The 23,083-nt window shown below is 36.2% G+C and overlaps 1 protein-coding gene across 3 annotated transcripts in view; it reads left to right on the plus strand.

Annotated features, from left to right (window-relative positions):
* The window catches only part of htr4 (5-hydroxytryptamine receptor 4), a 93,403-nt gene that overhangs the window by 12,463 nt on the left and 57,857 nt on the right, over positions 1–23,083 (plus strand). For all 3 annotated transcript variants that reach the window (XM_026281162.1, XM_026281163.1, XM_026281164.1), the window contains exons 2-3: positions 5,363–5,444; positions 20,350–20,463. In XM_026281162.1, coding sequence (XP_026136947.1) covers positions 5,363–5,444; positions 20,350–20,463 — 196 coding nt within the window. The remainder of the gene's footprint in view (positions 1–5,362; positions 5,445–20,349; positions 20,464–23,083) is intronic.

Genomic DNA, 23,083 nt, shown 5'->3' on the forward strand with positions numbered 1-23,083 from the left:
CCCATAAACATAATGTCCTTGTTTTAGCATATGCTGTCAGAGGATGTTTCAAATCTTTTATTCTATTTATAATCAATCTTATTCTATTGGATTATCATAATCTATTGTCATATATTAATGCTTAATATTTCAAAGTTGTGTTTAAACTTTAAAAAAAGCTTTTTTATTTCCCATCAGCTTGAATGGCTCTCAGTTACTTACATCTTTGGCCCAGAAATGTAGAGGATTTAACACACTTGCAGTTATTTACATACATTTCTAAAATCCAATTCATCTAGGTCAGATTTTCTGGGGATGAGTCATCTTATACTTCCAGTCATAGCTAATGGAAGTCCTCACAGAATATTTATTGCGCTTTTATGTATAATCATATACAATGTAAGGGATAATGTACATCCAGATGGTTTTTATCGCATGAATAATAGCTTTTCACTGCATAAACAAAAAAAGAGGAAAGCGTTTTAAAGAAAGCATTTAAAAATGTACCTCTTTATCTTACATACATTACAGTGTAAAAAACAATTTCTAGCACCAAGACAGACAGTGAATTTGACATTTTACTGAAGCACAAGATGATAGCAATGTTTGGATGAAACAAGGAAAAGCACGGCCGCCGTTCATATTTCATTAACTGTTTTAACCGAAGTAATGTAAAAATCTGTTAGTGATTGTTGTAATTAACACACTCTAACAAGGAACAATACTTCTACAGCGATCCAGAAAGGCTAGCAGATGTGTATTTTAAACTATCTAAGCAGGAAAAACATGTTTTTTTTTACATTCTCCGATCGGTTTCAGACCTTATTTATATGTGGAAATAAATCTGATAAATATTATTCAGATACTGTACATGCATTAGCGTCTGTCATCTAAGTGCAGAGATTTATTCCCTCGGGTGGAAGTTTTCCCAGATCAGTACGTCTGCCTTGGGTTGTTTCGCCAAGTATAGTGTAAATGCAGATATTGAATATGACTAAGATGCTTTTGCTCTCAGTTTGATCTCACTAGCATCAAGAAGACATAATTGAGATATTAAAGTGGTCTCATGTCTGATTTATTTTTCATGTTTCCTACCATTCAAAGAACTGGTGTTCACTGCTCAGTAATAGCTGCGTGGAGTCGTTTAATGCCGACAGCATTCAGAGTGTTTTTCGAGTGCAGTTTAAGTTGTACCTGCCATTGTGAGAAATTTATCTCCCATCATTTATTTCCCGTTACAGCACTCAACACTATTGACCGGCTTCGAAAAGATATTACATAACGGTTCCCGAGCAGACACACGTCTATGTGTTTTAACAAAACATTGATTCTTATTCAGCAAGTGATAGAAAAAATAAGCAAGCCGTTTAATCGACTTTTCTGAGAAACGTTTGGAAATGTTTCTATAAGTGTCCAATTAATGGCATTAAACTGTAAAAAATTAGTAAAACAAAGGTTTAGGTGAAAAATGAAAATATAGAACAACTCGCCTTAATCTGAGCAAACCAACGACAAATGACTGGCACTAAAAATACATGCCAGAGAATCGGCAGATGCAGGGCTTTAAAAGAGTAGATGCCCCAGATCATCATTAAACCCAACATTTGCATTTAAATGAAATGTGAAATTCCTCGGAGCGTTACACAGCCTCGAGCATAATGATGAGTCTCATTTGGAAAGGAGAGCGTTTCTCTGCGCTCATTTCTCTCTCCATTACTCACGGAGCGCTGTACTGGGAGAAGCGCAGGTGCTGGAGACCCTCCTCACATCTGGGACACGGTCTCCAGTGTTAATTCAAGCTGCCCGCTGGAGAGGGCTGACTCAGCGAGGCCTGGTTGATTGAGATGGAGGAAAGTTTGAAAGCCCCTCTCAGTTTTCAGTGGGTGCCTCGGAAAATACCTTCAAAGATCCTTCAGTTTTGAGCCAGGAGATTGAGTTTACCTGAGAGGAGACGTGTATCTGTGACCCACGTGAAAGAATGCATGTTGCTCTGATTAGTGTCTTGTACTTTTTGAAAAATTGGTGCTGATATAAAAAAAATATAATACAAATTCGGGATCTGTTTTTGAAAGTATCTTCTGCAGTTATTTGATCAGAAATATAGGAAAAACTGTAATAATGTTATATTTTAAAATAAAATGTATTCCTGTTTTTATCATCTTCATTGTTGCATGATCCTTCAGAAATCATTCTAATACGCTGATTTGCTGCTCATAGAAAACATTTATGTGGAAATGCGGTTTAATATTTTTGTGGAAATGATATGTTTTTTATTTTTGATACATGTATATACTACCTTCAGGTCCATTTAAAGATAAACATTGGTGCACACTGTTCCAAATAGAAAAATCATAATTTATTAAAATGTTATGTTTTTCTCTGCCTCCAAAATATCATACTGACGTCGTGAAATCCTCTTGCTTTTCCCTCTTACTAACACCTACATTTCGCGACCCTGTCAAGTTCTGATGGATAAAATTGAGTTGTTTTTTTCTTTGTTGACTATCCTGGTTCTCTTGGGAAAAAAGGAGTGAAAGGTCCTGTTTCATATTGACTTTATATCATGCAGCCATGTCTTGTGTTGCGTAAAATATGAATTCTGCAGTTTATTCTGGCAAAGCACCGCCCACATAGACCAGAAGGGGACATCTAAACAGTATTCAAACCTGATGCATACAACACAAGAACCAATTATGTTTGATCTCATTAAGCCAGTTTGCAAAAAGGACAAAAACAACTTGAATTTTGGTCTTTCAGTTGAAATTTTCAGGGTAAGCATGTTCAGGGTCAGTGTTGCTTTAAAAAAAATATAAATCAACATGTGATCAGCCATTTAGAATAAAGCTTGCATGTTTCACCAGCTTGCAATATAAAAATGTGCCGGAGTCTGTTGCATGCCGTCTGAAACTGGCACTACTTCCTCCCCTGTAACCAGAGACAGATAAAGACATACAGAAGAAAACTTTCACCACAATGATCCTGCGTATCTATACAGATGAGACATTGATCACTGCAGATGAAATGAAATGAAATATTATTCTTTGTCCGGTGTCACTTAACAGCAGCAATGACACCTCCACATTTAACATCCTCTGCACCCTTCTGCTTGAAGGTTAAAAGATGTAATATTTTAATAAAGCTGTGCTGTGTGATATGTTCTGATTTTCTGAATCGACTATGTCAAGATTTGCTTCTAAAGGATCTGATTTGAGTATACTCTGGAGTGTTCTCCATTTTCACGTGCCATTCTAGAGTAGATTAGAAAGCCCTTGTGGGCCAAACACATTTTGTAGCTTTCAGATTTCATAAGCATCCGGTTTATTTAATTCACTCTCATTTTAAATGGCTTTTGAAGTCACTGGCAAGCAAATAAAAATTGAAAGGGACTGAGTTACAAGAAGCCATGTCTGTTTTATGACTCTAACGTATGTTTGACATGTGTTGTGCTAAAACTAATGACATTTGGCAAGCTGGATCAGGTGCTGTTAGCTTTAGTCATTTATTCACTCCCGTCTATGTTTATTAGATTATGTCAGAACTCATATCATCTTTATGTATGTATTAATTTAGGAATTAAGCAAGCGACTGTTTTAATGAACGGATCATTGAATCATTGATTCAAATGATTTGTTCAGATTTGTTCAGGAAGGAAACACTGCAGTGTTCTGGGTGTCAGTGGGTATATGAGTCAGCGGACCCCTCATGTGTCTGTTTGTACATCAGGAGAATGTAAAACACAGACTAACTGGCCACTAACCGGGAGACTTGTGTCCTGTCTGGAGGTGTAACATCCATGTTGGTAGGCTTATGCTGGATTTCTCCTCTCAGGCAGAGCTGATGATGATGAGAATCCCACCAGTCCAGCCACGTTTGCTGTAAACCTTTACCAGATCCTCTCACTCGCTCTGTCTGTGTATGTGTGTGTGTGTGTGTGTGTGTTTCACGTGGGCATGCTTCCCAACTGCAGAGCTCCTGTCATTGTGCCAGCATGGATTTATACGTCTGTGCATGCGCCGAACCCAGACACTTATTGCAGTTACAAATCTCCTTGCTTCAGATGTGAAAGAAAACAGGAGACGATTCATTTGACATGCAGCTCTCTCCAGATGAATAAATCAAACCTCTCGTAAGTGCCCTTGGAAGTCTAAAGAGCTCATTTTGTTATGATCCACAAATGGTATTTCTAACCTCGTAAATTTTCAAGTTGGGTTAAAGGAAAACTAGCTAAGTTTCTATTATTATGACATTCCAAACCTATACGTCTTTCTTCTGTGAAACACAGCGATGTTCTTAATATTAAAGGGAGATGGATAACCTTCACAGCTCTTCCAGTTACTTTCAGTCAAATTATGGATCTAATATTACTGAATTTCTGTCATAGTTATATGACAGTCATCACTGTTTGTGGATGCCTTAATAAGAAGGGCCGTAAACGGGATTCTACCCATTTCAAAATTGTTTGTAACTTTTCCCATAAAACTCCTAAGCTCCATAGATCAATGCAAAACATTTTTTTAACAGCACACATTCAATTTACAACCTTTTGCAATCATGGAAAAAGGCTATATTCATTTTCAAGGGATTATATGTAATCATAAAGTATGATGCAATAGAGTAAGCGACCTAATTTACCTTGACCATGCAGAGTAAAACTTGGTTTTAAATATGGCCATAAAGGTTTTTATGTAAGCCTTGAACTTATCGTTTGGGGGACTGGGGGTTGAGTTCATAACAGACATGAAGAAACTCTTAACTCTGAGTTCTCCACACCCATGCAATCAGCAGTGTTTGTTCAGCATCTCAGTTAAACCAATAACAACTGAGAGTCTATCAGCAGGGTTCCCATGCAAAAACAAAACCTTTATGTTTAGTTTCCAAGCCCATAGAGATTTCTATAGTGAATATACATTATTTTTGCTCTTTTTCAGTGCATTCTTTGTAAAGTTATTTTTTAAATCCTTATGTACTAGAACTAGAAATTTCATTAATAATGCATTTAAATGAAGGTCCAGAAACTATGCATTTATTTTCTTCTCTTTTAAGCCCCCGAAAAGGACTTACTTTTCTTGCACGTTCCTTGTTTTCACATAAACAGGCTGTCGAGCTCTTTTTACCCTCCTCTACACTACATTCAAATGACATTTACATTTTGTTCCTGCCATGTTACAGCCGGTCTCTCACATTGATCCCGGGGTTAATAGATAACACACATTTCATTTTCAGATTTCATTGAGCAGCTATTTTTGTCATCTGTACAGAGAAAACTACAAGAGCAAATCATGACACCAGCCAGCGTGAAATAAACAGATAATTTATGAGTTAAAACAGATGCTGTGTCCTGACCGCTCCATCACTGTAACCTCTGTTTCTCCTCGTTTCGCAGGGCCGCTCCGCATCTACGGGTACATGAATCTGAGTTCCACCGGCCAGATGCCTGAGATGGAAGAAGTAGATACCAATGAGAGGTTAGAGCACCAATAACATCATCTGTCTTTTCCTTTAGCATGTTTTAGCCAACCTTGAGGCCCAGGATGGTTTATAAATAGTCATGCTTCATGCATAAATCAGTAAAAAGTGTTTTAACCCTTGCCTGAGGCTTTTATATGAATTCACTTGCTTGGTGCAACATACGACCATATGTTCACCTCAGCGATCTCCTTTTTTGAAATGTAACTGCTATAAATGCACTGGTTGCTTCAGAAATGACAGGAATGCAGTCTCTCTGGGATTTCTGGGGAATCTACTTCAGCATCAGGGGACTTGAAAGTCTCCAGAGGATTGGGGCCTGTTTGCTCAGCAGGACAGAGGAAATGTGGTTTTCCTCTGTTGGCATCAGTTTTCTCTCTACCGGTATCTGCTTACAAACCCTCAGTCTCCTGTAACATCACTGGAGTCTCACAGCACTAAACAACACAGTAATGATGCTTATAAATAGCACTGAGTGTGTGTTCCTCATCGCTCAGTGTCCAGTGGTCTTCATGTTGTTGTCAGTGAAGTGTTACCGTGCTGTTATGTTTATGTTGACACTCAAGAGTGCTGAGTAAAGGTATAATGGTTTTTATAATAACTGATCATTTAGGAATTTGAGAGGAATTTTATACAAAACACAGTTACTTCTGGTTCTGATAGCTGAGAGGTCTTTTCAGCTTTGTAATATTTTGTTTCACCATTTGTATCTCTCTGCTTGAAGCATTTCTCACAGTGACTGTCATAGCGGACAACCAAACCCACTATAATTTTACAGATACTACTGTTTTTGTGTCACTGGATGTTTTAGGTGAGAATGTAGTTTTTCAAACTTCACATATGCTGTTTGTTTATACAGATAACTATTTGGGTTTAATGTATCTATAGTGGTTAAATACTATATTAATTTTGGGTAAATCTAATCTTTGGTCTCATGAATCGATTATTTGTTCCAGAGCAAATCGTTTTGGCTGAGGACAAATTCTCATAGCTTTATATTTTATCTAAATTCAGTGTTGTATCAGACAGCTGCCTATTTACTTTTGAATTGCTTAGCAAACTTTAAAATGGCTTTTGGTGTTGAAAATGTATTAAATATACAAATAATAGTAGTATTTAATAATAGTATTTGGTATTGAGAAGCAGTCCGTGTTTAATTGCATTTGTTCCGCCATTATATGGCGATAAGAGACTGCCCTTATTAGTCATTAGCAAAGACTTTTATTTTGAAAGAGACTGAAACAGGGTTGTAAACAAGGAAGTAATTTTTACTTTCAACAACACCTTGTAAGACACAGATAGCAAATCACTTAACAGATGAAAGGATAGTACGACAAAGATATATTTTTCCTTGGCATACATTCAAACTAATGTTTTATTGTGAATATGAGATTAAGATGAAAAATGAACGCTGTATCAGATGTATGTCTCTTATTATACTCTACATAATATAGTGAGCTTTTAATCCAGTAATACAATAAGCTTTCAATGAAGCAGCTCAACGTTCCTTCATTACTAGTTTTTGAATTAGTAACAGAGGCTTGGGCTCAGCTGTTAAACTGTGAATTTTATATTTGAATATTTTATATTTGGCTGGCATAAGTAGTTTTAAATTCAACTACTAAAATTTGAAATGTGAGAAAAAGACAGGGATATTTATTCAGGAACCTTAAGAACCAAATGAAAGTATAGGTAAAGCAAGACAAGCTCAAGCTCTCGGTGAGTTGGAGTTCTAGTATGTCTGACAAAGCTGTCAAATCCCCGTTGTGGAAACACTACACCGCAGAATGAGTGTGTGATCATCACTGCACACGCAGCATAACACTTCATCGTGGAGGACGCATTGTCTCTCCAAACTTTTTTATTCATACCAGCAAACATCCCTGATATCACCATGTGCTCGATATCACAACAAACCACATGGCAGTATCCTCCTCCTCTGAGTAGCTTATCTGCAGAATGTCCCTCTCTCTGGGGAAAGCCGTACTCCTTATCCCTCTGTCACTGTGTATGGGTCTCTGGATCAGCACTCCTCTTGAAGAATCTCTCCAGAGTGTCTTGGGAGTGACTGCAGTTTATGCTAAAGTAGACAGCAGAGGTTATTCTGGGTCTTTGGCATGCTTAGACGAGGAATTCTTTGATGTTGTGTTTTGAGACTATCATCATGAGGTAACTTTAATCAGAGCAGGCATAAATTTAGAAATAATGATGGTACCACCACAGAATAAAATTTAAATATCCTTTTATCATTAGAGCCTGTCGTCTGCATCATCGTGAAAGGTAACTCCCAGTTTGCATGAAGACGGAGTTGAATCGATGTCAAAGGATGTTTAATGTATTTTTGAGGCACTGTTATTTCCCAGGGGTTGATTTTTATTAAAACAAACATTTTATTTTATTTTATTTGCAGATCACACTGGACAGTTTTGGAGAGTTTTTGCAATGACATTTATTTATTTTTTATTTGCAATGATATTTTATTTGTTTACTTACAATGACATTTCTTTATTTATGTATTTATTTAGTTAGTTATTTGTTTAATTATCTACAGTATTTACAACTTTATTTATTTATTTACTTGCTACCTATTTATTTTACTTTTTTTACCCTTCTCCCAGACCTTTTTTTAAATAATAATTAGTATTATTATTAGTGCTAAATGCAAGCAATTAAATAGTTTTTAGCCACACAAAGGAGTCAGTTTTTTTCATTCCAGAAGTTATTAAAATGTCATTTTCATCACTGTCATTTACACCATTTCCACACAGGATGCTATTTGATATGTGGAGAAAACAGTGTCTCAGAAAAATGACAGAATTATTTTGCAATGCAGGTATTGTCCACTCTTGTTTTTTCTAATAGACAAATAACATCCTGGCAGTGTGAAAGGTGTTTTAGAAGAAGTTACGTTTCTAAAAACTGTATTGTACGTTTCTACAATACAGTTTCATTTTGTGTTACACAGGACTAGCACTGCAATTATAAGATCTCTATAACTAAAGTTGCACTGTCTCTGGTGTATTACATACATTTCTGTGTTAGATTGCTCTTCTTCTCAGGACGGGGAAACCCAGCGCTGCTCAAACAGGAAACTGCAGCAACAAACCCAGCCAGGCATGTAGTCCACCTCGCCCTGGTGATTTCCAGCTGAATTAATGATAACATGGCCAGAAACAAACAGCAGCGAGTCTTTGATGCTGATTTTGGAGGAATGATTTAGTTTAGTTGATCAAAAGATAAGTTGTTCCAACACTTTATAGTCTCAAGCAACATGTTGATTAATGTAGGCTTCTCTGTTAAAATTATAGTTTTTACTTTTTCTGATGTTCGTCTACATTATGAGGGTGTTTTGGGTGCCTTCCAGGGCTTTGCTAAATGATTTAAAGTATAGAGTTTTAGTTTTTGGTAGTCGCTACTAGTTTGCTGCTTACTGGTTCAAGTCAAAAGATGATATTCTGATTATGTAGTTTGGCTCTTTCTTATATGTAGTGTAAAATCTCTAGCGGTTTGTTCAGAACATTATTGTAAACCCACTTAATCCCAAATTGTTGAGTACATTTATTTATCTTCCTCAGATCGGCCAGTGAAACAAATTGCATGCCTTTTCTAAAAAGTTTTTTAAGAAGTAAGAGCAAGTATGTGGTTTATTTTTTGGTCACAGTGGTATCTGGTGGGAAACTAAATACGGAGTCATCAGAATAACAAACAATAAAGTAATATCCTTATCATTAGCCTGGTTATGAAGATGAGTGTCTCTCAGCAGTGAGGTCCATGCCGACAGGAACTTGAAAGCCTTAGTGATCTGAAACAAAGAGACAACAACTAGAAGGTGTACGGCAATATGCTTATGCTTATAATGGGGAGGGAGGGAGGGTTGCAAGCCATTTGAGCATACTTACCGAGCAGTGGTGCCACATATACAGTATATGTCCCGTGTCTAATAGGAGAGTGGTAGTGATTGGAGCGATTTGACAGCTGACCGCATCAGCTGGTTGTAACCTATGCCTCCGTGGCCTGACTGAACTAACGCTGCCCTCGATCAAAAGATGGATATATGAGACAAAACTACAGAATGTCACATTTTATTATTGGGTGATTTAACACAAAGATGTTTTACCAGCTAAGAAGATCAGCACTTTTAGAGTTTCATCTCCCTATCTGATGTGAGCAGAAGTATTGGAACGGTTTCCTCACAGGTCTTTCTACGTGTTCAGCTGTGTCCTGTTGCATTAATTCTTCAGATATTAAAAGCAGGGAATGTGTCTTATCAGTTATATCCATTGTTTCTGCATTCTAAGTCTTGAATTCGATGATGACACACACAAACAGGATGAAGAAGAGGAAGCCGACTCTGAAAGAAAAGCAAGCAATTTGGATACTAAAAGAAAAGAGGAAGTCAATTAGAACTATAGGAAAAACAAAGGGCATGGAGAAATCAAGAGTTTGGAAACTACCGGTGATATTAGCAACCAACGACGACCTGATCGGCTGAGAAAAAAAAGTAGTTGATGACAGACAAATCATAAAAGGGGTGAAAATGAACCCTAAAATACATGTCTGTAAAATCACCAACAACCTCCAGAAAGCTGCGGTGATGCTTTGTCAATCTATAGTCCGCAGGAGAATTTGACACAGAATTACAGAAGCTACACAGCAAGATGCAAACCTCTGATCAGCACCAAAAATAGAAAGGCAAGATTCTCCACAAATGTGAGTTTTGGAACTGAGTTGATGTACCAATGAGACAAATATTAACCTTTATAGTGACTGGAAAGCAAAAGTGTGGAGAAAAAAGGGAACTGAAAATGATCCTAAGCATACAAGTTCATCTGTAAAGCTTGGTGGAGGTGGTGTCAAGGCTTGGGCATGCATAGCTTCTAGAACAGGACCTCTTAATTTTAATGATGACTTAATGTATGATGGCAGTAGCAGAATGAATTTGGAAGGGTACACAATCATCTTGGCTACCAATATTCAAGAAAATGCCACCAAACTCATTAGAAAGCTCTTCATATTGGATCAGGAGAATGACCCAAAACACCCTGCCCGTTCAGTCAAGGACTTTATCAGGACAAAGAAATGTAAAGTCTTAGATTGCCCAAATCAATCTCCAGATTTAAATCCGATTGAACATTAATTTCACCAGCTGAAGAGGAGACTATAGACAGAAACTCCCCAAAACAAGAAACAGCTGGAATTGGCTGCATTAAAGGCTGGAGAAAGCATTTTAAAGCATAAGACCAAGAGTCTGGTGATGTCTATGTGTTACAGACACACTGCGCTGATTGCATGCAAGGGATCTGCAACTAAATATTAGCTTTTAATCTTTTACATCTGCCTTAAATTCAACTGTACCAATACTTATGCTCACATCAAATAGAACTCTAAAAGTGCTGTTCTTTTTATTTGGTAAAACATGTATGTGTTGAAAGACCTAATAATAAATTGTGACATTCTTTAGTTTTGTTGCGTATTCATCTTTTAATCATATTTGCAGCTGTCTTGACTCCACAACAGAGAAAGCAATTTTGTCTTTACTGTTCCAATACTTATGGAAGGTACTGTATATAATACATATACACAGGAATATTTCTCACTGTAACAATACTTTACAATTAATTTTATAATTTAATAACCCATAATTAGGTACCTATTTAAAAATGAAGCTCTCTTATTTCCCACAGCTTACTACAGTTTGACCACTTACACTGTAAATATGTCCTGTAAACAAGATTTATATGTGGCAGAGATGTTATTAATAAATTAATAACAGATTGTTTTAACAGTTCTTTTATATGTTTTATAATAGGTTTGTCATACTTTTTTTGGTGCATTATATAACCCAAAAAAATTCTACTGCAGTACATAAATATAAAGGCTACTGCACACACACACACACACACACACACACACACACACACACACACCAATTTACTGACGTCTAACAGATGTCAAATTGGAAGTTGTGTATGCTTTATGAAAGGGTTGGCATAGTTCTTTTTGTGGAGCTTTGGTCATGTGGTCAGAGCCCCTCTGAGCAGTATTTACACCATCATGTAAAATTTTTTACATGATCAATACATCAGCTACTCCTTTTAGACCCTTCACCACTAATTTCTCACAAATATGGGTTTAAATGTGTTAAATATCAATCGGTTTTAGGTGAAATTATAATTATACACTTTCCATAATGAAACTGTGCTTTAACTCTGCTTTAACCATGTGTGGTGATCCAGGAAACACAGATTTATTAACATGACTTACTTTCAGTTTATCTCTAAATGGATGTTGTATGTAACACAGATAACACTGAGGATTTGGAGCACGCTTTTGCTTTTTCTTTAGCATGGCAAGAGGAATGGCCCAGTATGTCTACAGCAGTACATAAATCTTTACTCTGCCACACACACGCATACATTTACTTGTTCAAAATGAATCTAATGTGTCATAATAGGGAGAAAATCTGAGCTTTGACGTGTTTTCAAACACCTCATCAAGGGTAAAGGTTTCTGACAGCCCTCTAAATACGTTCAGCGTTGACGACATGACATCTGCAAATGCCTGTAAATTACTCAGAAATATGACGCTCACAAGCCCTAAATGATCTGCATTTGACTTCATGCCAATCATCCTTTGGAGATCCGCACTCGTTCACATTCACCCCCAAAGACGCTTTTGTCCTCACGGATGGAAGAGTCACATGTGCCCTTAGAAAAAGCACGACTGACACGTAGCCCGACCCATTCCCAGGTGCTAGTTATTAATAGATATCCCATCTAATTACTGTCAATCCACAGAACGGGATGAAAAAATAAATAAATAACTGATGATTTATAATAATCAGGAAACATGTTTCCCAAAGCGAGCCTATTGGATGAGATTGAAGCAATTCTATTCCATTGAGATGATGTATTGATTCAGTGATGCATCAATGAGTTCATCTGCAAATGCATTTTGGGAAATTATATTACACCTTATATGTATGGAAAGCGAGCCTTCGTATTTGCGCTCCTAAAGTATGCTCTTGGTCTCGTGTGTATTTTCTCATTCACCTGAAATACTTCGCCTGAGGAATTTAGCAAATAGCGCGGTGCTCCAGTGAAACCAGCCTGGTGTAGATCATGTGATCAACAACCTAGAAGAGACTGAATTTATATCCTTTAAAACACTTTGCTTTATTATATTATAACGTGTTATATAGAATCTACACTGATTTACTGTGTGTCAAGAGTATTTGCCCTCACTCCCAGTGTTGAAGGTCATGTACATTGTGTGTGTGGACTTTCATATGATTCTTTTTGCAATGGCCAAATGAGGTCTGAAACACACTGACCTGTGCAATATATCTAATGCATAGTCACTATGGATGCTACAAAAGCCACGGATGATTTGTTCGGCATGGTCACTGCTGATTTCTCTCGGATTCTGCAGGGAGTCTTTTCACTTACTGGTCTTGGAGAGAACTGAGGCAATTGTCAAATATGAAATAAGAATAAGCAAGGGCCACGGCTAGCAGCGTATGATTTATTGGGACGGCATGTCAGAAAAAATTGCAAGATGTTTTCCAAAGTTTGCTTTGGGCAAAGTTTGCAAGGTGAAAGAAAATTTCCCTGGCTTTCTGAGTTGGGGACATGACAATGAAAGAATCGTAGTGGAAGAATGTCAAGTGTTGTGTGCCGTAAATTTAATTACATTTTCAATATTAACTGTGAAGTTTAGCTTATTGTGTACTGTATGGGAAGCTAGAAACATTATTACTTTATATGCTTTATGAGGTGTCAGGCTTATGTGACAAAACTACTGTACATTTACAATCATTCTATTATTTTCTCAATACGTAAAGTAACCATACATCATCTTTTTCTTGGACAAAATGTCTAAAATGTCAGACTATTGGCTTTGTTTACCCATTCTTTTTCCCTCTACAGTCGTCATATATATTACATTTATGTGTATTTGATTTGTTTTGACCGTTTTCTTTAGATCACGCCTTTGTATGCTATGATTGGTCAATATATACAATGCCTGAATGCTATTGGTCAAACTCCATTTCAGTCATTAACTTCAGCAAGATTAAAAACAATAGGGAAACAAAGCCAAGACCCAGACATTTTTAGGCAATGTAGAAATCCCAGTAAAGATATTTTGCAGAAAACAAAGGCATACGATCACTTTAAAAACTCCATTCATTTTCTCCATAGGGAAATTAATTAATTGATTTTTAACAATAACTGATAAACCTGTAAAGACAGACCTGTTGTTGTATATGCTTTTGTTGAACTCGTGTTTGCATGAATTTAACATATTTGTAAAATAATCATGTTTAATATAGGAATTCATTTTGAAAAACTACATTACCCATAATTCTGTACAGAAAATTCCACCAATCAGAGTCGCAGTGAGCAAAGCATGCCAAAAGAGTTCTTTAGCTCTGCCTACTCCCTTAAACTCCCATATATATGTATATATGCCTAGTACTTAACCCCTTTATTAACACGTTCATTATACCTTTGTCATTTTGTCAGATTTTTATTTACCTGTTTGCTCCTTGTTGACTCCTTGTAGCTGGTTGGATATATAGTTATAATAACATCTTTCAACAGTTTCATATTTTTATTAAATAGTTTTGATTTGATGCAGTTATTTCCCTTCTTAAAGATTTAAAGTACATGGTCTTAAATATAGTATATAACTCGTAGAAATCTTAACACTTTTAAAAAATTAATAAATCACCATTAGAAAAAAAAAGTATTTCAAGACCGAATGTTGACAAGCACTGTTACACTAAATACATTAAAATTAAGCATTTTATGATTCTAGAGCCATGTGATCCAAGTCATTCAATATTCTCACAAAACCTTGCAAGAGTTTGTGAATATCTGAAAGTTGGTTTGTTTTATCAAAAAATAAATGATAGATTCTGACCATATTATGGTTTATTAGAAGAATTCGCTTTGGCGTTGCATATTTAGAATTGCAAATGGCTGCTTCTGCGAGGGTCAATTGTTCATTGATCTCTGTAAATTCACACCGTGCACTTTGTGCTTTTAATCAGCATATTTGTTCTACACGAGTGTTGCTGTGAAATCAGAACTGGCTGATGCCTGTTTGTAGAGAATTAATGAAAATGAAGGGCCTTCGTTCAAGTTTAGATTATCAGCGCTTTCCTGGCAATTGAGGACAAATTTCCTTCGAATCTTCATGTCACTAGCGACTGAATAACAACAGGTAGGACTGAATACGTGACGTGCCAGACAACATAATCACTCGGAATGGCCACGCGGCAGTGCTGAGCTTCAGAGACCTGTGTTTTTTCACCAGCAGTCCTATACTTTTTTGGTATTTTAGTTTTTTATAGAAATAATACACAGGGCTGAAGAACTTCACTTTCTGGTGTTAAATGTCTCTGTATGTAATAAATAAAACAGAAATTGTAGGTAGAAAAAAATATTTTACACTTTTTGGGCTGCCTCAAAATATTAGACATGCTTTTTTTTTTTTACAGGAGAAAGTAATTGTTTGTTAAAATAGTGGTGTTTAAATAGTTGATTATATAATAAGGACATTGAGGAGGACTTCAGTTTAAGTTGATCTGCTGCCATTGTTCTCAGGAAAAAAAGCATGTTTTCACTTCAGTCTCAAGTCTTTTTGACATGACTCTCACACTGAAAAGGAAACGTAAGGCTCAAATATAATTTGGCCGAATTACATGACATCATATTATAGATAGACCATTCATGTCAAAGTCCCTCCAATGACTCACAGCAAATGTCAGTCTGTCTTCTGCTTTCAGAAACTCAGGAGACGGTGTCAAAAGTATTCAGTAAGACCTTTAACTTTTAGACCTTATAATATATTATGTCTAGCGCATAGTCCTGAAACCCTATTTTAATTGTTAGGATGCTCACGGATAAGCAATTTCCACTTAAAACTGATCGTGCAGACCAAACCGTAAGTCATAGAGGTTTGAAATTTGGAGGGATGGTAGTACTCCCACCACCTACAAAGTGACTGAGGCTCACCCCAATCGGCCTGAAGGGGCCGCTACAGTGACCAAAAGTATGAAATCCCTCATAACTCCTAAACCGTCATTCACAGGCTCAAGTGTCATTGTAATCCTTGGTTCATGCCGGAAAAAAAATCACATGCCTCAAATTTGATCATGAGCCTGGTAACGTTTTTTTGGGTATTCAAATTTTTTTGCAAACCCTACTTTTGCGAACTAGTCCTAGGTTTTTCACCTGATTGGAACCAAACCAGTGGAGAGAGATTCTCTGATGAGTGAATATCAATAATTATCAAAGCAAATGTTTAACTCTCAACTCATTGTGGCAAAGGGACACCAAAACATTCAAAGGGGGCAGGGACACTTTTAGTAAAATACCTATATCTCCAGAACAGAATGAGATATCTTTGCCAATTTGAAAAAGTTTTCTCATGGAAAAAGGAATAATATTATTAATTTATATTTATTGACATTATTAATGGCATTGATTTAGTTTGTCATACCTTGGTTACATGGATCATTTTATATCAAAATCCTTTGAGGATATAATATGCACTTGTGACACAAAAGCTTGCACAAATGCATTCCATCATGCTGTCTAGAAATGTGGTGTTTTGCAGTGAAAGCCAACCAAAGGGACAGCGTGTACTGAATGACCTAAGGTCGGCTCACTGAGTGCTTTGATTGAGCCGGCATGTTCTGATTGCAGCCTCAGTTCAATTACATACACGGGGTCAAAGGTTTCACCAGTCATTACACACACACACACACACACACACACATACACACCATGCATAATTCCGGGTGAGCGAGCGACAATTGATTCTAGTGTCTCTGAGGTTTCCGCTCTTTTGCTGATTTCAATCAATATGGATTAAACATTCCACAGGGCTGGGAGAATAGACATTGCATTGTCATTGCATTGCATTCGTACATATTAAAGAACCATATGCAAATTATTTTTGAGGTCTTAAAAAAACAAGATATGTACTTTTCAAAATTAAATAAAGTATTGTGGTCATTCCTGCTTGCCAGATTTTGACTGGATCATGTTCATAGTTAAATTGATGAACTACAACTGAACTGCAATTTATTCTGCCAGCACATCTGTGTGAACTTAAAGGGGTAGTTCACCCAAAATTAAAGTTTGCTGTTCATTAACTCACCCTCAGGCCATCCAAGATGTAGGTGTTTTTTTTCTTCAGTAGAAGAGTAAATAGGATTTTTAGCTGAAACCGTGGTCTTTAGTGATTCATAAAATGCTGAAAGTCAAGACTAAATTAATACCTGTGGCTCCTGACGATATATTAAGGAAACTACATGTTGTTTAAAACATTATTCCCTGTAATCCAGAGCCTCGGTCTAGAGTGAAATCTGGATTAATTTCACTTGGTTTGATATATTATTCAGTTTTTTTTTGTAAAATGTTTATATTTAGTTCCATGACAAGAGTAAGGACTGTAGTAGCTTTTTCCAGTAACAAGCTGTTTCTTCTTCCAGAGTGCAGCTCTGCAGCTTGAAAAAAAAAGTTAGTTTTTTTGTCAAAGATTTTGTCTCATATGCTGTATATTGGTCATGCAGCATTAAGGGCCATTCACGCAGAATGCATTTTTCTTTTCAAAAAGGCAGGATGCAGGGTAGTGGAATGAGAAAGAAAAAAAACACAGGATCTTAGGGCATATTGTTTAAAAGTTTAACTTTTTTTAACTTGAGCACTGCGTGTCATATGCACATTGTCAAACATTTCAGGCCAAATATTTTTTACATCTAATTTGGCCTAATTCCATTTCACTAACATGAATTGTATCAGTTGTGGCAACAATCTTTTAAAATTTGCACATTTCTAAATTATATTTTAAAACAAACAAAGTTTGTTGTTTTTTTGTTGAATGTATTTAAAACTGAAACAGGCTTAAAAAAATACATAACATGTTGAGACACGTTGACAATTTTATTAGTAAATCATCTTCAATGAAGGAAATTTGATAAAAATATATTTTTAAAATAAAGCATAAGATATCCTGATGTGGTGAAGAAAACATGCAAAAGTAGCACAGTATAGGTTTATTAATGACAATGAGAGATTTCACGTTACAGTTTATATGGCAGTATTGTAAATGCATCCATTCAGGTTTCAGTGAGCAAGTCTAGTTAAAGTTATTGACATGAGTGATGAACATTTGAATGTTCAATAAATGAGAAAATAACAAGCTTAACATGCCTTATTCTTTAAGGGTTATTAAAATATATAAAGCTTCGAAAAGGGGCAGTGTGTAAAAACGATGTCACTGTGTGAAAATATGAACTCAAATGCATGCATAATTTATACCAGGTCCTAAACCAAAACCATCAGAGGGTCATTTCTGTGCTCAATACTCATAATGTCTTGAGTGGTGAATATCTGTCTCCTCTGGGGAATAATGTTTGTTTTATGTCTTGGCTCTGCTGTTTCTCCTGCACATCCGCATATAATTAATTCATTAATTATACCACGTTTTTCTCAGATGCATACATATACAGTTTTTTGGATGAAGGACTTGTTTAGCAAAAAACAGTTTGTCCTTCTTGACATTGAGTGAGGGCAATTAAATGCATCCACAATGCATCCCTTTGTTCGGGGTTAATTAATTGGAAGTCATATATTCAGCCAGTATTTTCCCAATGTAATTTTGAAAAAGATGTGAGATACGAGTGCAAGGGTCAAACACATTTATCAAGCACGTACACATAAAAAAATATAAATAAATAAACCTAGGAAAGCAATGTAATTTAATGCAAATGTATTCTGTGAATGCCAGTAAAATGTCCTTTCTTTTGTATGCAACATTGGAAGATAGATTCATTTTAGTAAATTGGTTTGAGTACATGTAATTTGTAACTAACAGAGACCCATTTTGTTTGTTATATTGCAAAGAAAGAAAGAGGCTTGATTGCAGAATGTTTTTTTTTTTTTGTGGACTCTAGGCTTATGTTCGATGATATTGAAATAAAACTTCATTTTATTCTAGACGAGTGTGTTTATTTAATCCTGCCAGTCATATTTCAAAGACATATAAGGACTGCATGCCTCATTTCAGAGACAATTCTTCTTCCACCCCTCCTCTTCCTCCATAGCACCTATAGTTTTAAATTAATGTCTATTTATATTTCTTCCTTTACTGCAGTAGTCTGAAGACCTGCCATAATGGACAGCCCTCCATATGAACCAACGGTATCTCACTCTAGGATTATATCAGTTTATGAACGCTGAAACAAACAAACAATATATTGTCACAGGAAACCTAAGTGAAAGATCTAATGGTCATAAAGTTCACACATCTTGTCTGATTTATACTAATTTGTTTCTATAAACACCAAATTCACACGGCGTGACAGAAACGTTACAGCAAAATCAACACAACGGTAACACTATATAATATATAGGAACAAAGCAATATAAATCATTTGCAAACTATGCTTTATAAACCGTAATTAATGCATTAATAGACTATATACAAATAGTGATTTTTTTCACAGCAATTATCATAGTGTTATTGTTTAATAAGCTCATATTTATATAATTATGTTAAAAAATAATTTTCTATGCTTTGTTACTTTTTAATCATAAAGATTCCCACCTTAGATCATAGATCATCAGAAAATGTCATTAGTTAAGTGCTTTGAGCAAATCTTTATTAGACATTAATTGATTCACATTCATATTCAGTGTTTTTTAAAATGTTTACAAATATATTAATTACACACACGTGCTGGGTTTCCATGCTTTTATATGTTTCTATTTAACGTTTAGCTTAATTTATTTCAACGAACCCTTAATACTAATGTTAATTAGTAAATGCAATCCAATAATAGTTCATTTAATGCATTTTCTGATTTACCATAACCTTATCTAAAGTGAGAACTATTAATAATCGTTGTCTAACTTTTTAATTAAAAAATAACACTTAATTACTTTGTCAATGAATTAAAAATACACTACATATGAATATATACATACATATAAATATAAACTTTATTTACTTTAAACAAACATTTAGCAAATGATTAGTAAATACGTTCTTACTACATACTTCTTATAAAGCTTTACCCAAATAACTTTGAATTTCTGTTATGGTTTAGACAGGTAGAGCTTTATAGCTCATGAACGACAGAAGTGCCAACTCTTTATCGGTTTATCGGCTCTTTATCTCCAATTCCCTGCCGTTCATTAGTCTGTAATGTGCAGCGGGGGGTTACCTCTTCCTCACGCCTGCAGTCACAATAACAGCCTTCAGCCTACAATTACATAGTCAGTGTCAATCCTGAGGGAAAACACTGCGTCGGAAGAGAATTGCATTCGAGTTTATAGGTACAAGAGGCATTTTCTTCATTTTCTGCTTCTACTGTATACTAGAACATGACTTTTACAATGCAATCTAACATCTAAACTGAATGCAAATGAAAACTAGAAACAAATGCATGTGGGAGAAAGATTTTAAGCATCAATGCCGATCGTTATTGATCCACCAGTGATTAGGAACAGCGTCTGTGAGATCTACGTCATTGGTAACCTAAAGAAAAGAGGACGAATTATCTTTTTCGGTCACACTGTGTGGGCAATGTGCTTTCTATTCCTGACCAGTGCTTTTACGCTGCAGTTTCCATGGGAATTGAGCTGGCGAAAGCTTTCTTAAATGTCAACATTTAATAATTAGCCGTAAACTTACTTTAAATGCATTCAATGTGCAATTAAATGCATTTCTTTACTCACAATGATGCACCTGTAATGTCTTCTGGAACTGAAATGTCTTATCATCTATTGTAAGTCCTGTTGAATCGCCTTCAAGGCTGTGACACTTAGCACTTCCTTACGATCAAATGATTTTCACTAAGTCTGTGTCTTCTCTCTGTTCCCACAGCAACTGGTTGGCGAAGAGGATTGCTCTCATCAGCTTCCTGTCACTGGTCATGCTCATGAGCGTCCTGGGCAACCTGCTGGTTATGGTGGCCGTCTGCAAAGACCGGCAGCTCAGGTCAGAAACAGCCCGTCTCCGCCCACCGCTCTCCATTTATCCGTCAGCCCTGGGGAAAACAGCCCTTTTTAGCATTTCACTTGTGCAGCTATGTGAACTGACATGACTTCAAGGAAGTTCGTACTGGATGGATAGTTTCTGCTTTTCTAGGGTTTAAACGTTAGCTGAGTGGCACAGGCCGTTCTTGTTTTGCGGTATCAACTCAGATAACCGAATTCAAGTGCTTCTATTATAAGCTATAGCAAAGATCAAGTTTAGACATTTAAACTTTATTCAAAATGAACAGGGTTAAAGAGAAAGAGCTAAAATTACTCAGTGCTCCGTTAGGGATTGGGTTCACTTGCCTATGTGAACTGATTTTCTTATAAGTTTTTCAAACAAATGGAATGTTTTGTTTTAATTGGGATGTTTATAATCCAGCGAATGCTTCAAGCATGACAGAATTAATTAATTAAATCCATACTGTTTTCTGACTAAAAGTGATGTCACTTCCTGGAGGAGGATGTCTTTTCCGCGTTTCCACCGCAGAAACTTTACCCAGGCACTAGGGATTTTGGGCTGGAACTCCGGGTGTTTCCACCACAGGAAGAAACACCCGAAAGGAAGTACTTTTTCAAAGTTACGGAACTTTCGGGGGCGGGACTTGGGCGCTAAACATCCTGATTGGTTGAGTTCACGCAGCATTGTTTGAGTTCCACCACCATTTATTCGGATCATTTTCAAAATATTACCCTTATTGTGTCATGAAATGTAATTTGAAAAGAATTTCAGGTGAGAATGTAGTTGTTAAAAACTCAAATCTGTGGTTTATTTATAAAGACAACGCCTATTTAAAAATGTGTTTCAGCGATTTCAGAGACGTGAGCTCCATGTGATCAGCGAGAGCTCAGTGATCATGTATCCACCGAGAACAGCCTCTACTCGGCTTGTCCTTCTGATTTCTGCCACTGGCTCTGAAGTCTCTCTAGTGGCTAAACATAAAATATAATTCGTTTTGGGTGAATCTAACAGGTAATCTTTGGTCTGTATTCAATTTATCTATATGCTAAAATGAAAATAAAGGCAATTGATATGATATGTATATATACAAATTTATGTATACATATTTGACACGCAAATTCATGAAGTGTTCCTCATGTTTTTGGGGAAGTTGTGGCCTAATGGTTAGAGAGTCGGACTCCCAATCGAAGGGTTGTGAGTTCTAGTCTCGGGCCGGCAGGAATTTGGGGGAGTGCATGTACAGTTCTCTCTCCACCCTCAATACCAAGACTGAGGTGTCCTTGAGCAAGGCATCGAACCCCCAACTGCTCCCCAGGTGCTGCAGCATAAATGATGCTCACTGCTCCGGGTGTGTGTTCACAGTTTGTGTGTGTGTGTGTTCACTGCTCTGTGTGTGTGCACTTTGGAGGGATTAAATGCAGAGCATGAATTCTGAGTATGGGTCACCATACTTGGCTGAATGACACGTCACTTTCATTTACCTGAACTAATTACATTTCTGCGGCTATTATAATGTTTAAATGAAAAACGAAATGAGGCAGTGGTATTTGATATCCTTTTACATTTTATTGTAAAATTGCAGTAGCCAAGGCGAGCTGACTGATGTTATCAAGTACACTACTGCTTGCAGAATTACTGGATCTGCATCACACTCCCGAGTCGAATGTGCGAAGTCTGAACTACCGAGGATGCAAGTACTTCCCGGTACTTTACACCACGGTGGAAACGCAGAAAGCAACAGGTCTGGGGGGAAAAACAGTTCCTGGTACAATTGTTCCGGGTAATTTTGGTGGAAACGCGGCATTTGTTGGTTAAAGGATTTTACGAAACACTATTAGGATGGAAAGTGACCTTTGGAATAAAATATACAGTACAAAATATCGATATCTCAATATTAATGGATTCTAATTTTTACGGAACAACATTGATTCTTAAATTTACCTCAGAAAAACATATTCGGTGACCATAAACTCATTAGTCAGATAGAAAAATAAAATGTAGAGAGGGGGATTTTGCTAAATATATGCACCTTATAATATATTCACTATAAATTTAGCTGTTCTTCAATGTTTAATTTATGTTTTAAAAAAGTTTTTGTCAGCCACCATTTTTTGTTACATAAAAAAATGAATTGAAGTAGAAATACTATGATGTAATAGTAACTTTATTATTTAAAAAACTACATTGTGTAATTTTAAAATCAGTCAATTTTAATCTTCAATATTATAATAATGTAGTACCAACTGACTCTCATATATAACTTACATCATTAGTTAAGTTATTTTTTTTCCTTGAGAAAATCTGGCATGTACTGTACCTGATATATATAAAAAATAAACTATACTGAATCAATTTAAATCAGTTAGGTAATCACAGTGAAATTGCTTTTGAATGCGCGCTCGCTTTTTACTTACACCCTATAATGGCTCCATAGAATGATTTGTGAATCATTGCGAATCGCTAGGAGACTGAATCGCGATTCCTTGTGAATAGATTTTTCCTCTACCCCTTCTGTATGTTTTTTTTTTTTCATCTTTCAAGACTGGAGGAACCAGTATGTTTTCTATAAAGTCTTGAGAAAATTGATTCATCAGGGTTACCTAGAAACTCTTTGTAGTGT

This window comes from Carassius auratus, chromosome 14 (assembly GCF_003368295.1).
Source record: "Carassius auratus strain Wakin chromosome 14, ASM336829v1, whole genome shotgun sequence".
In the NCBI taxonomy this organism is placed as follows: Eukaryota; Metazoa; Chordata; class Actinopteri; order Cypriniformes; family Cyprinidae; genus Carassius; species Carassius auratus.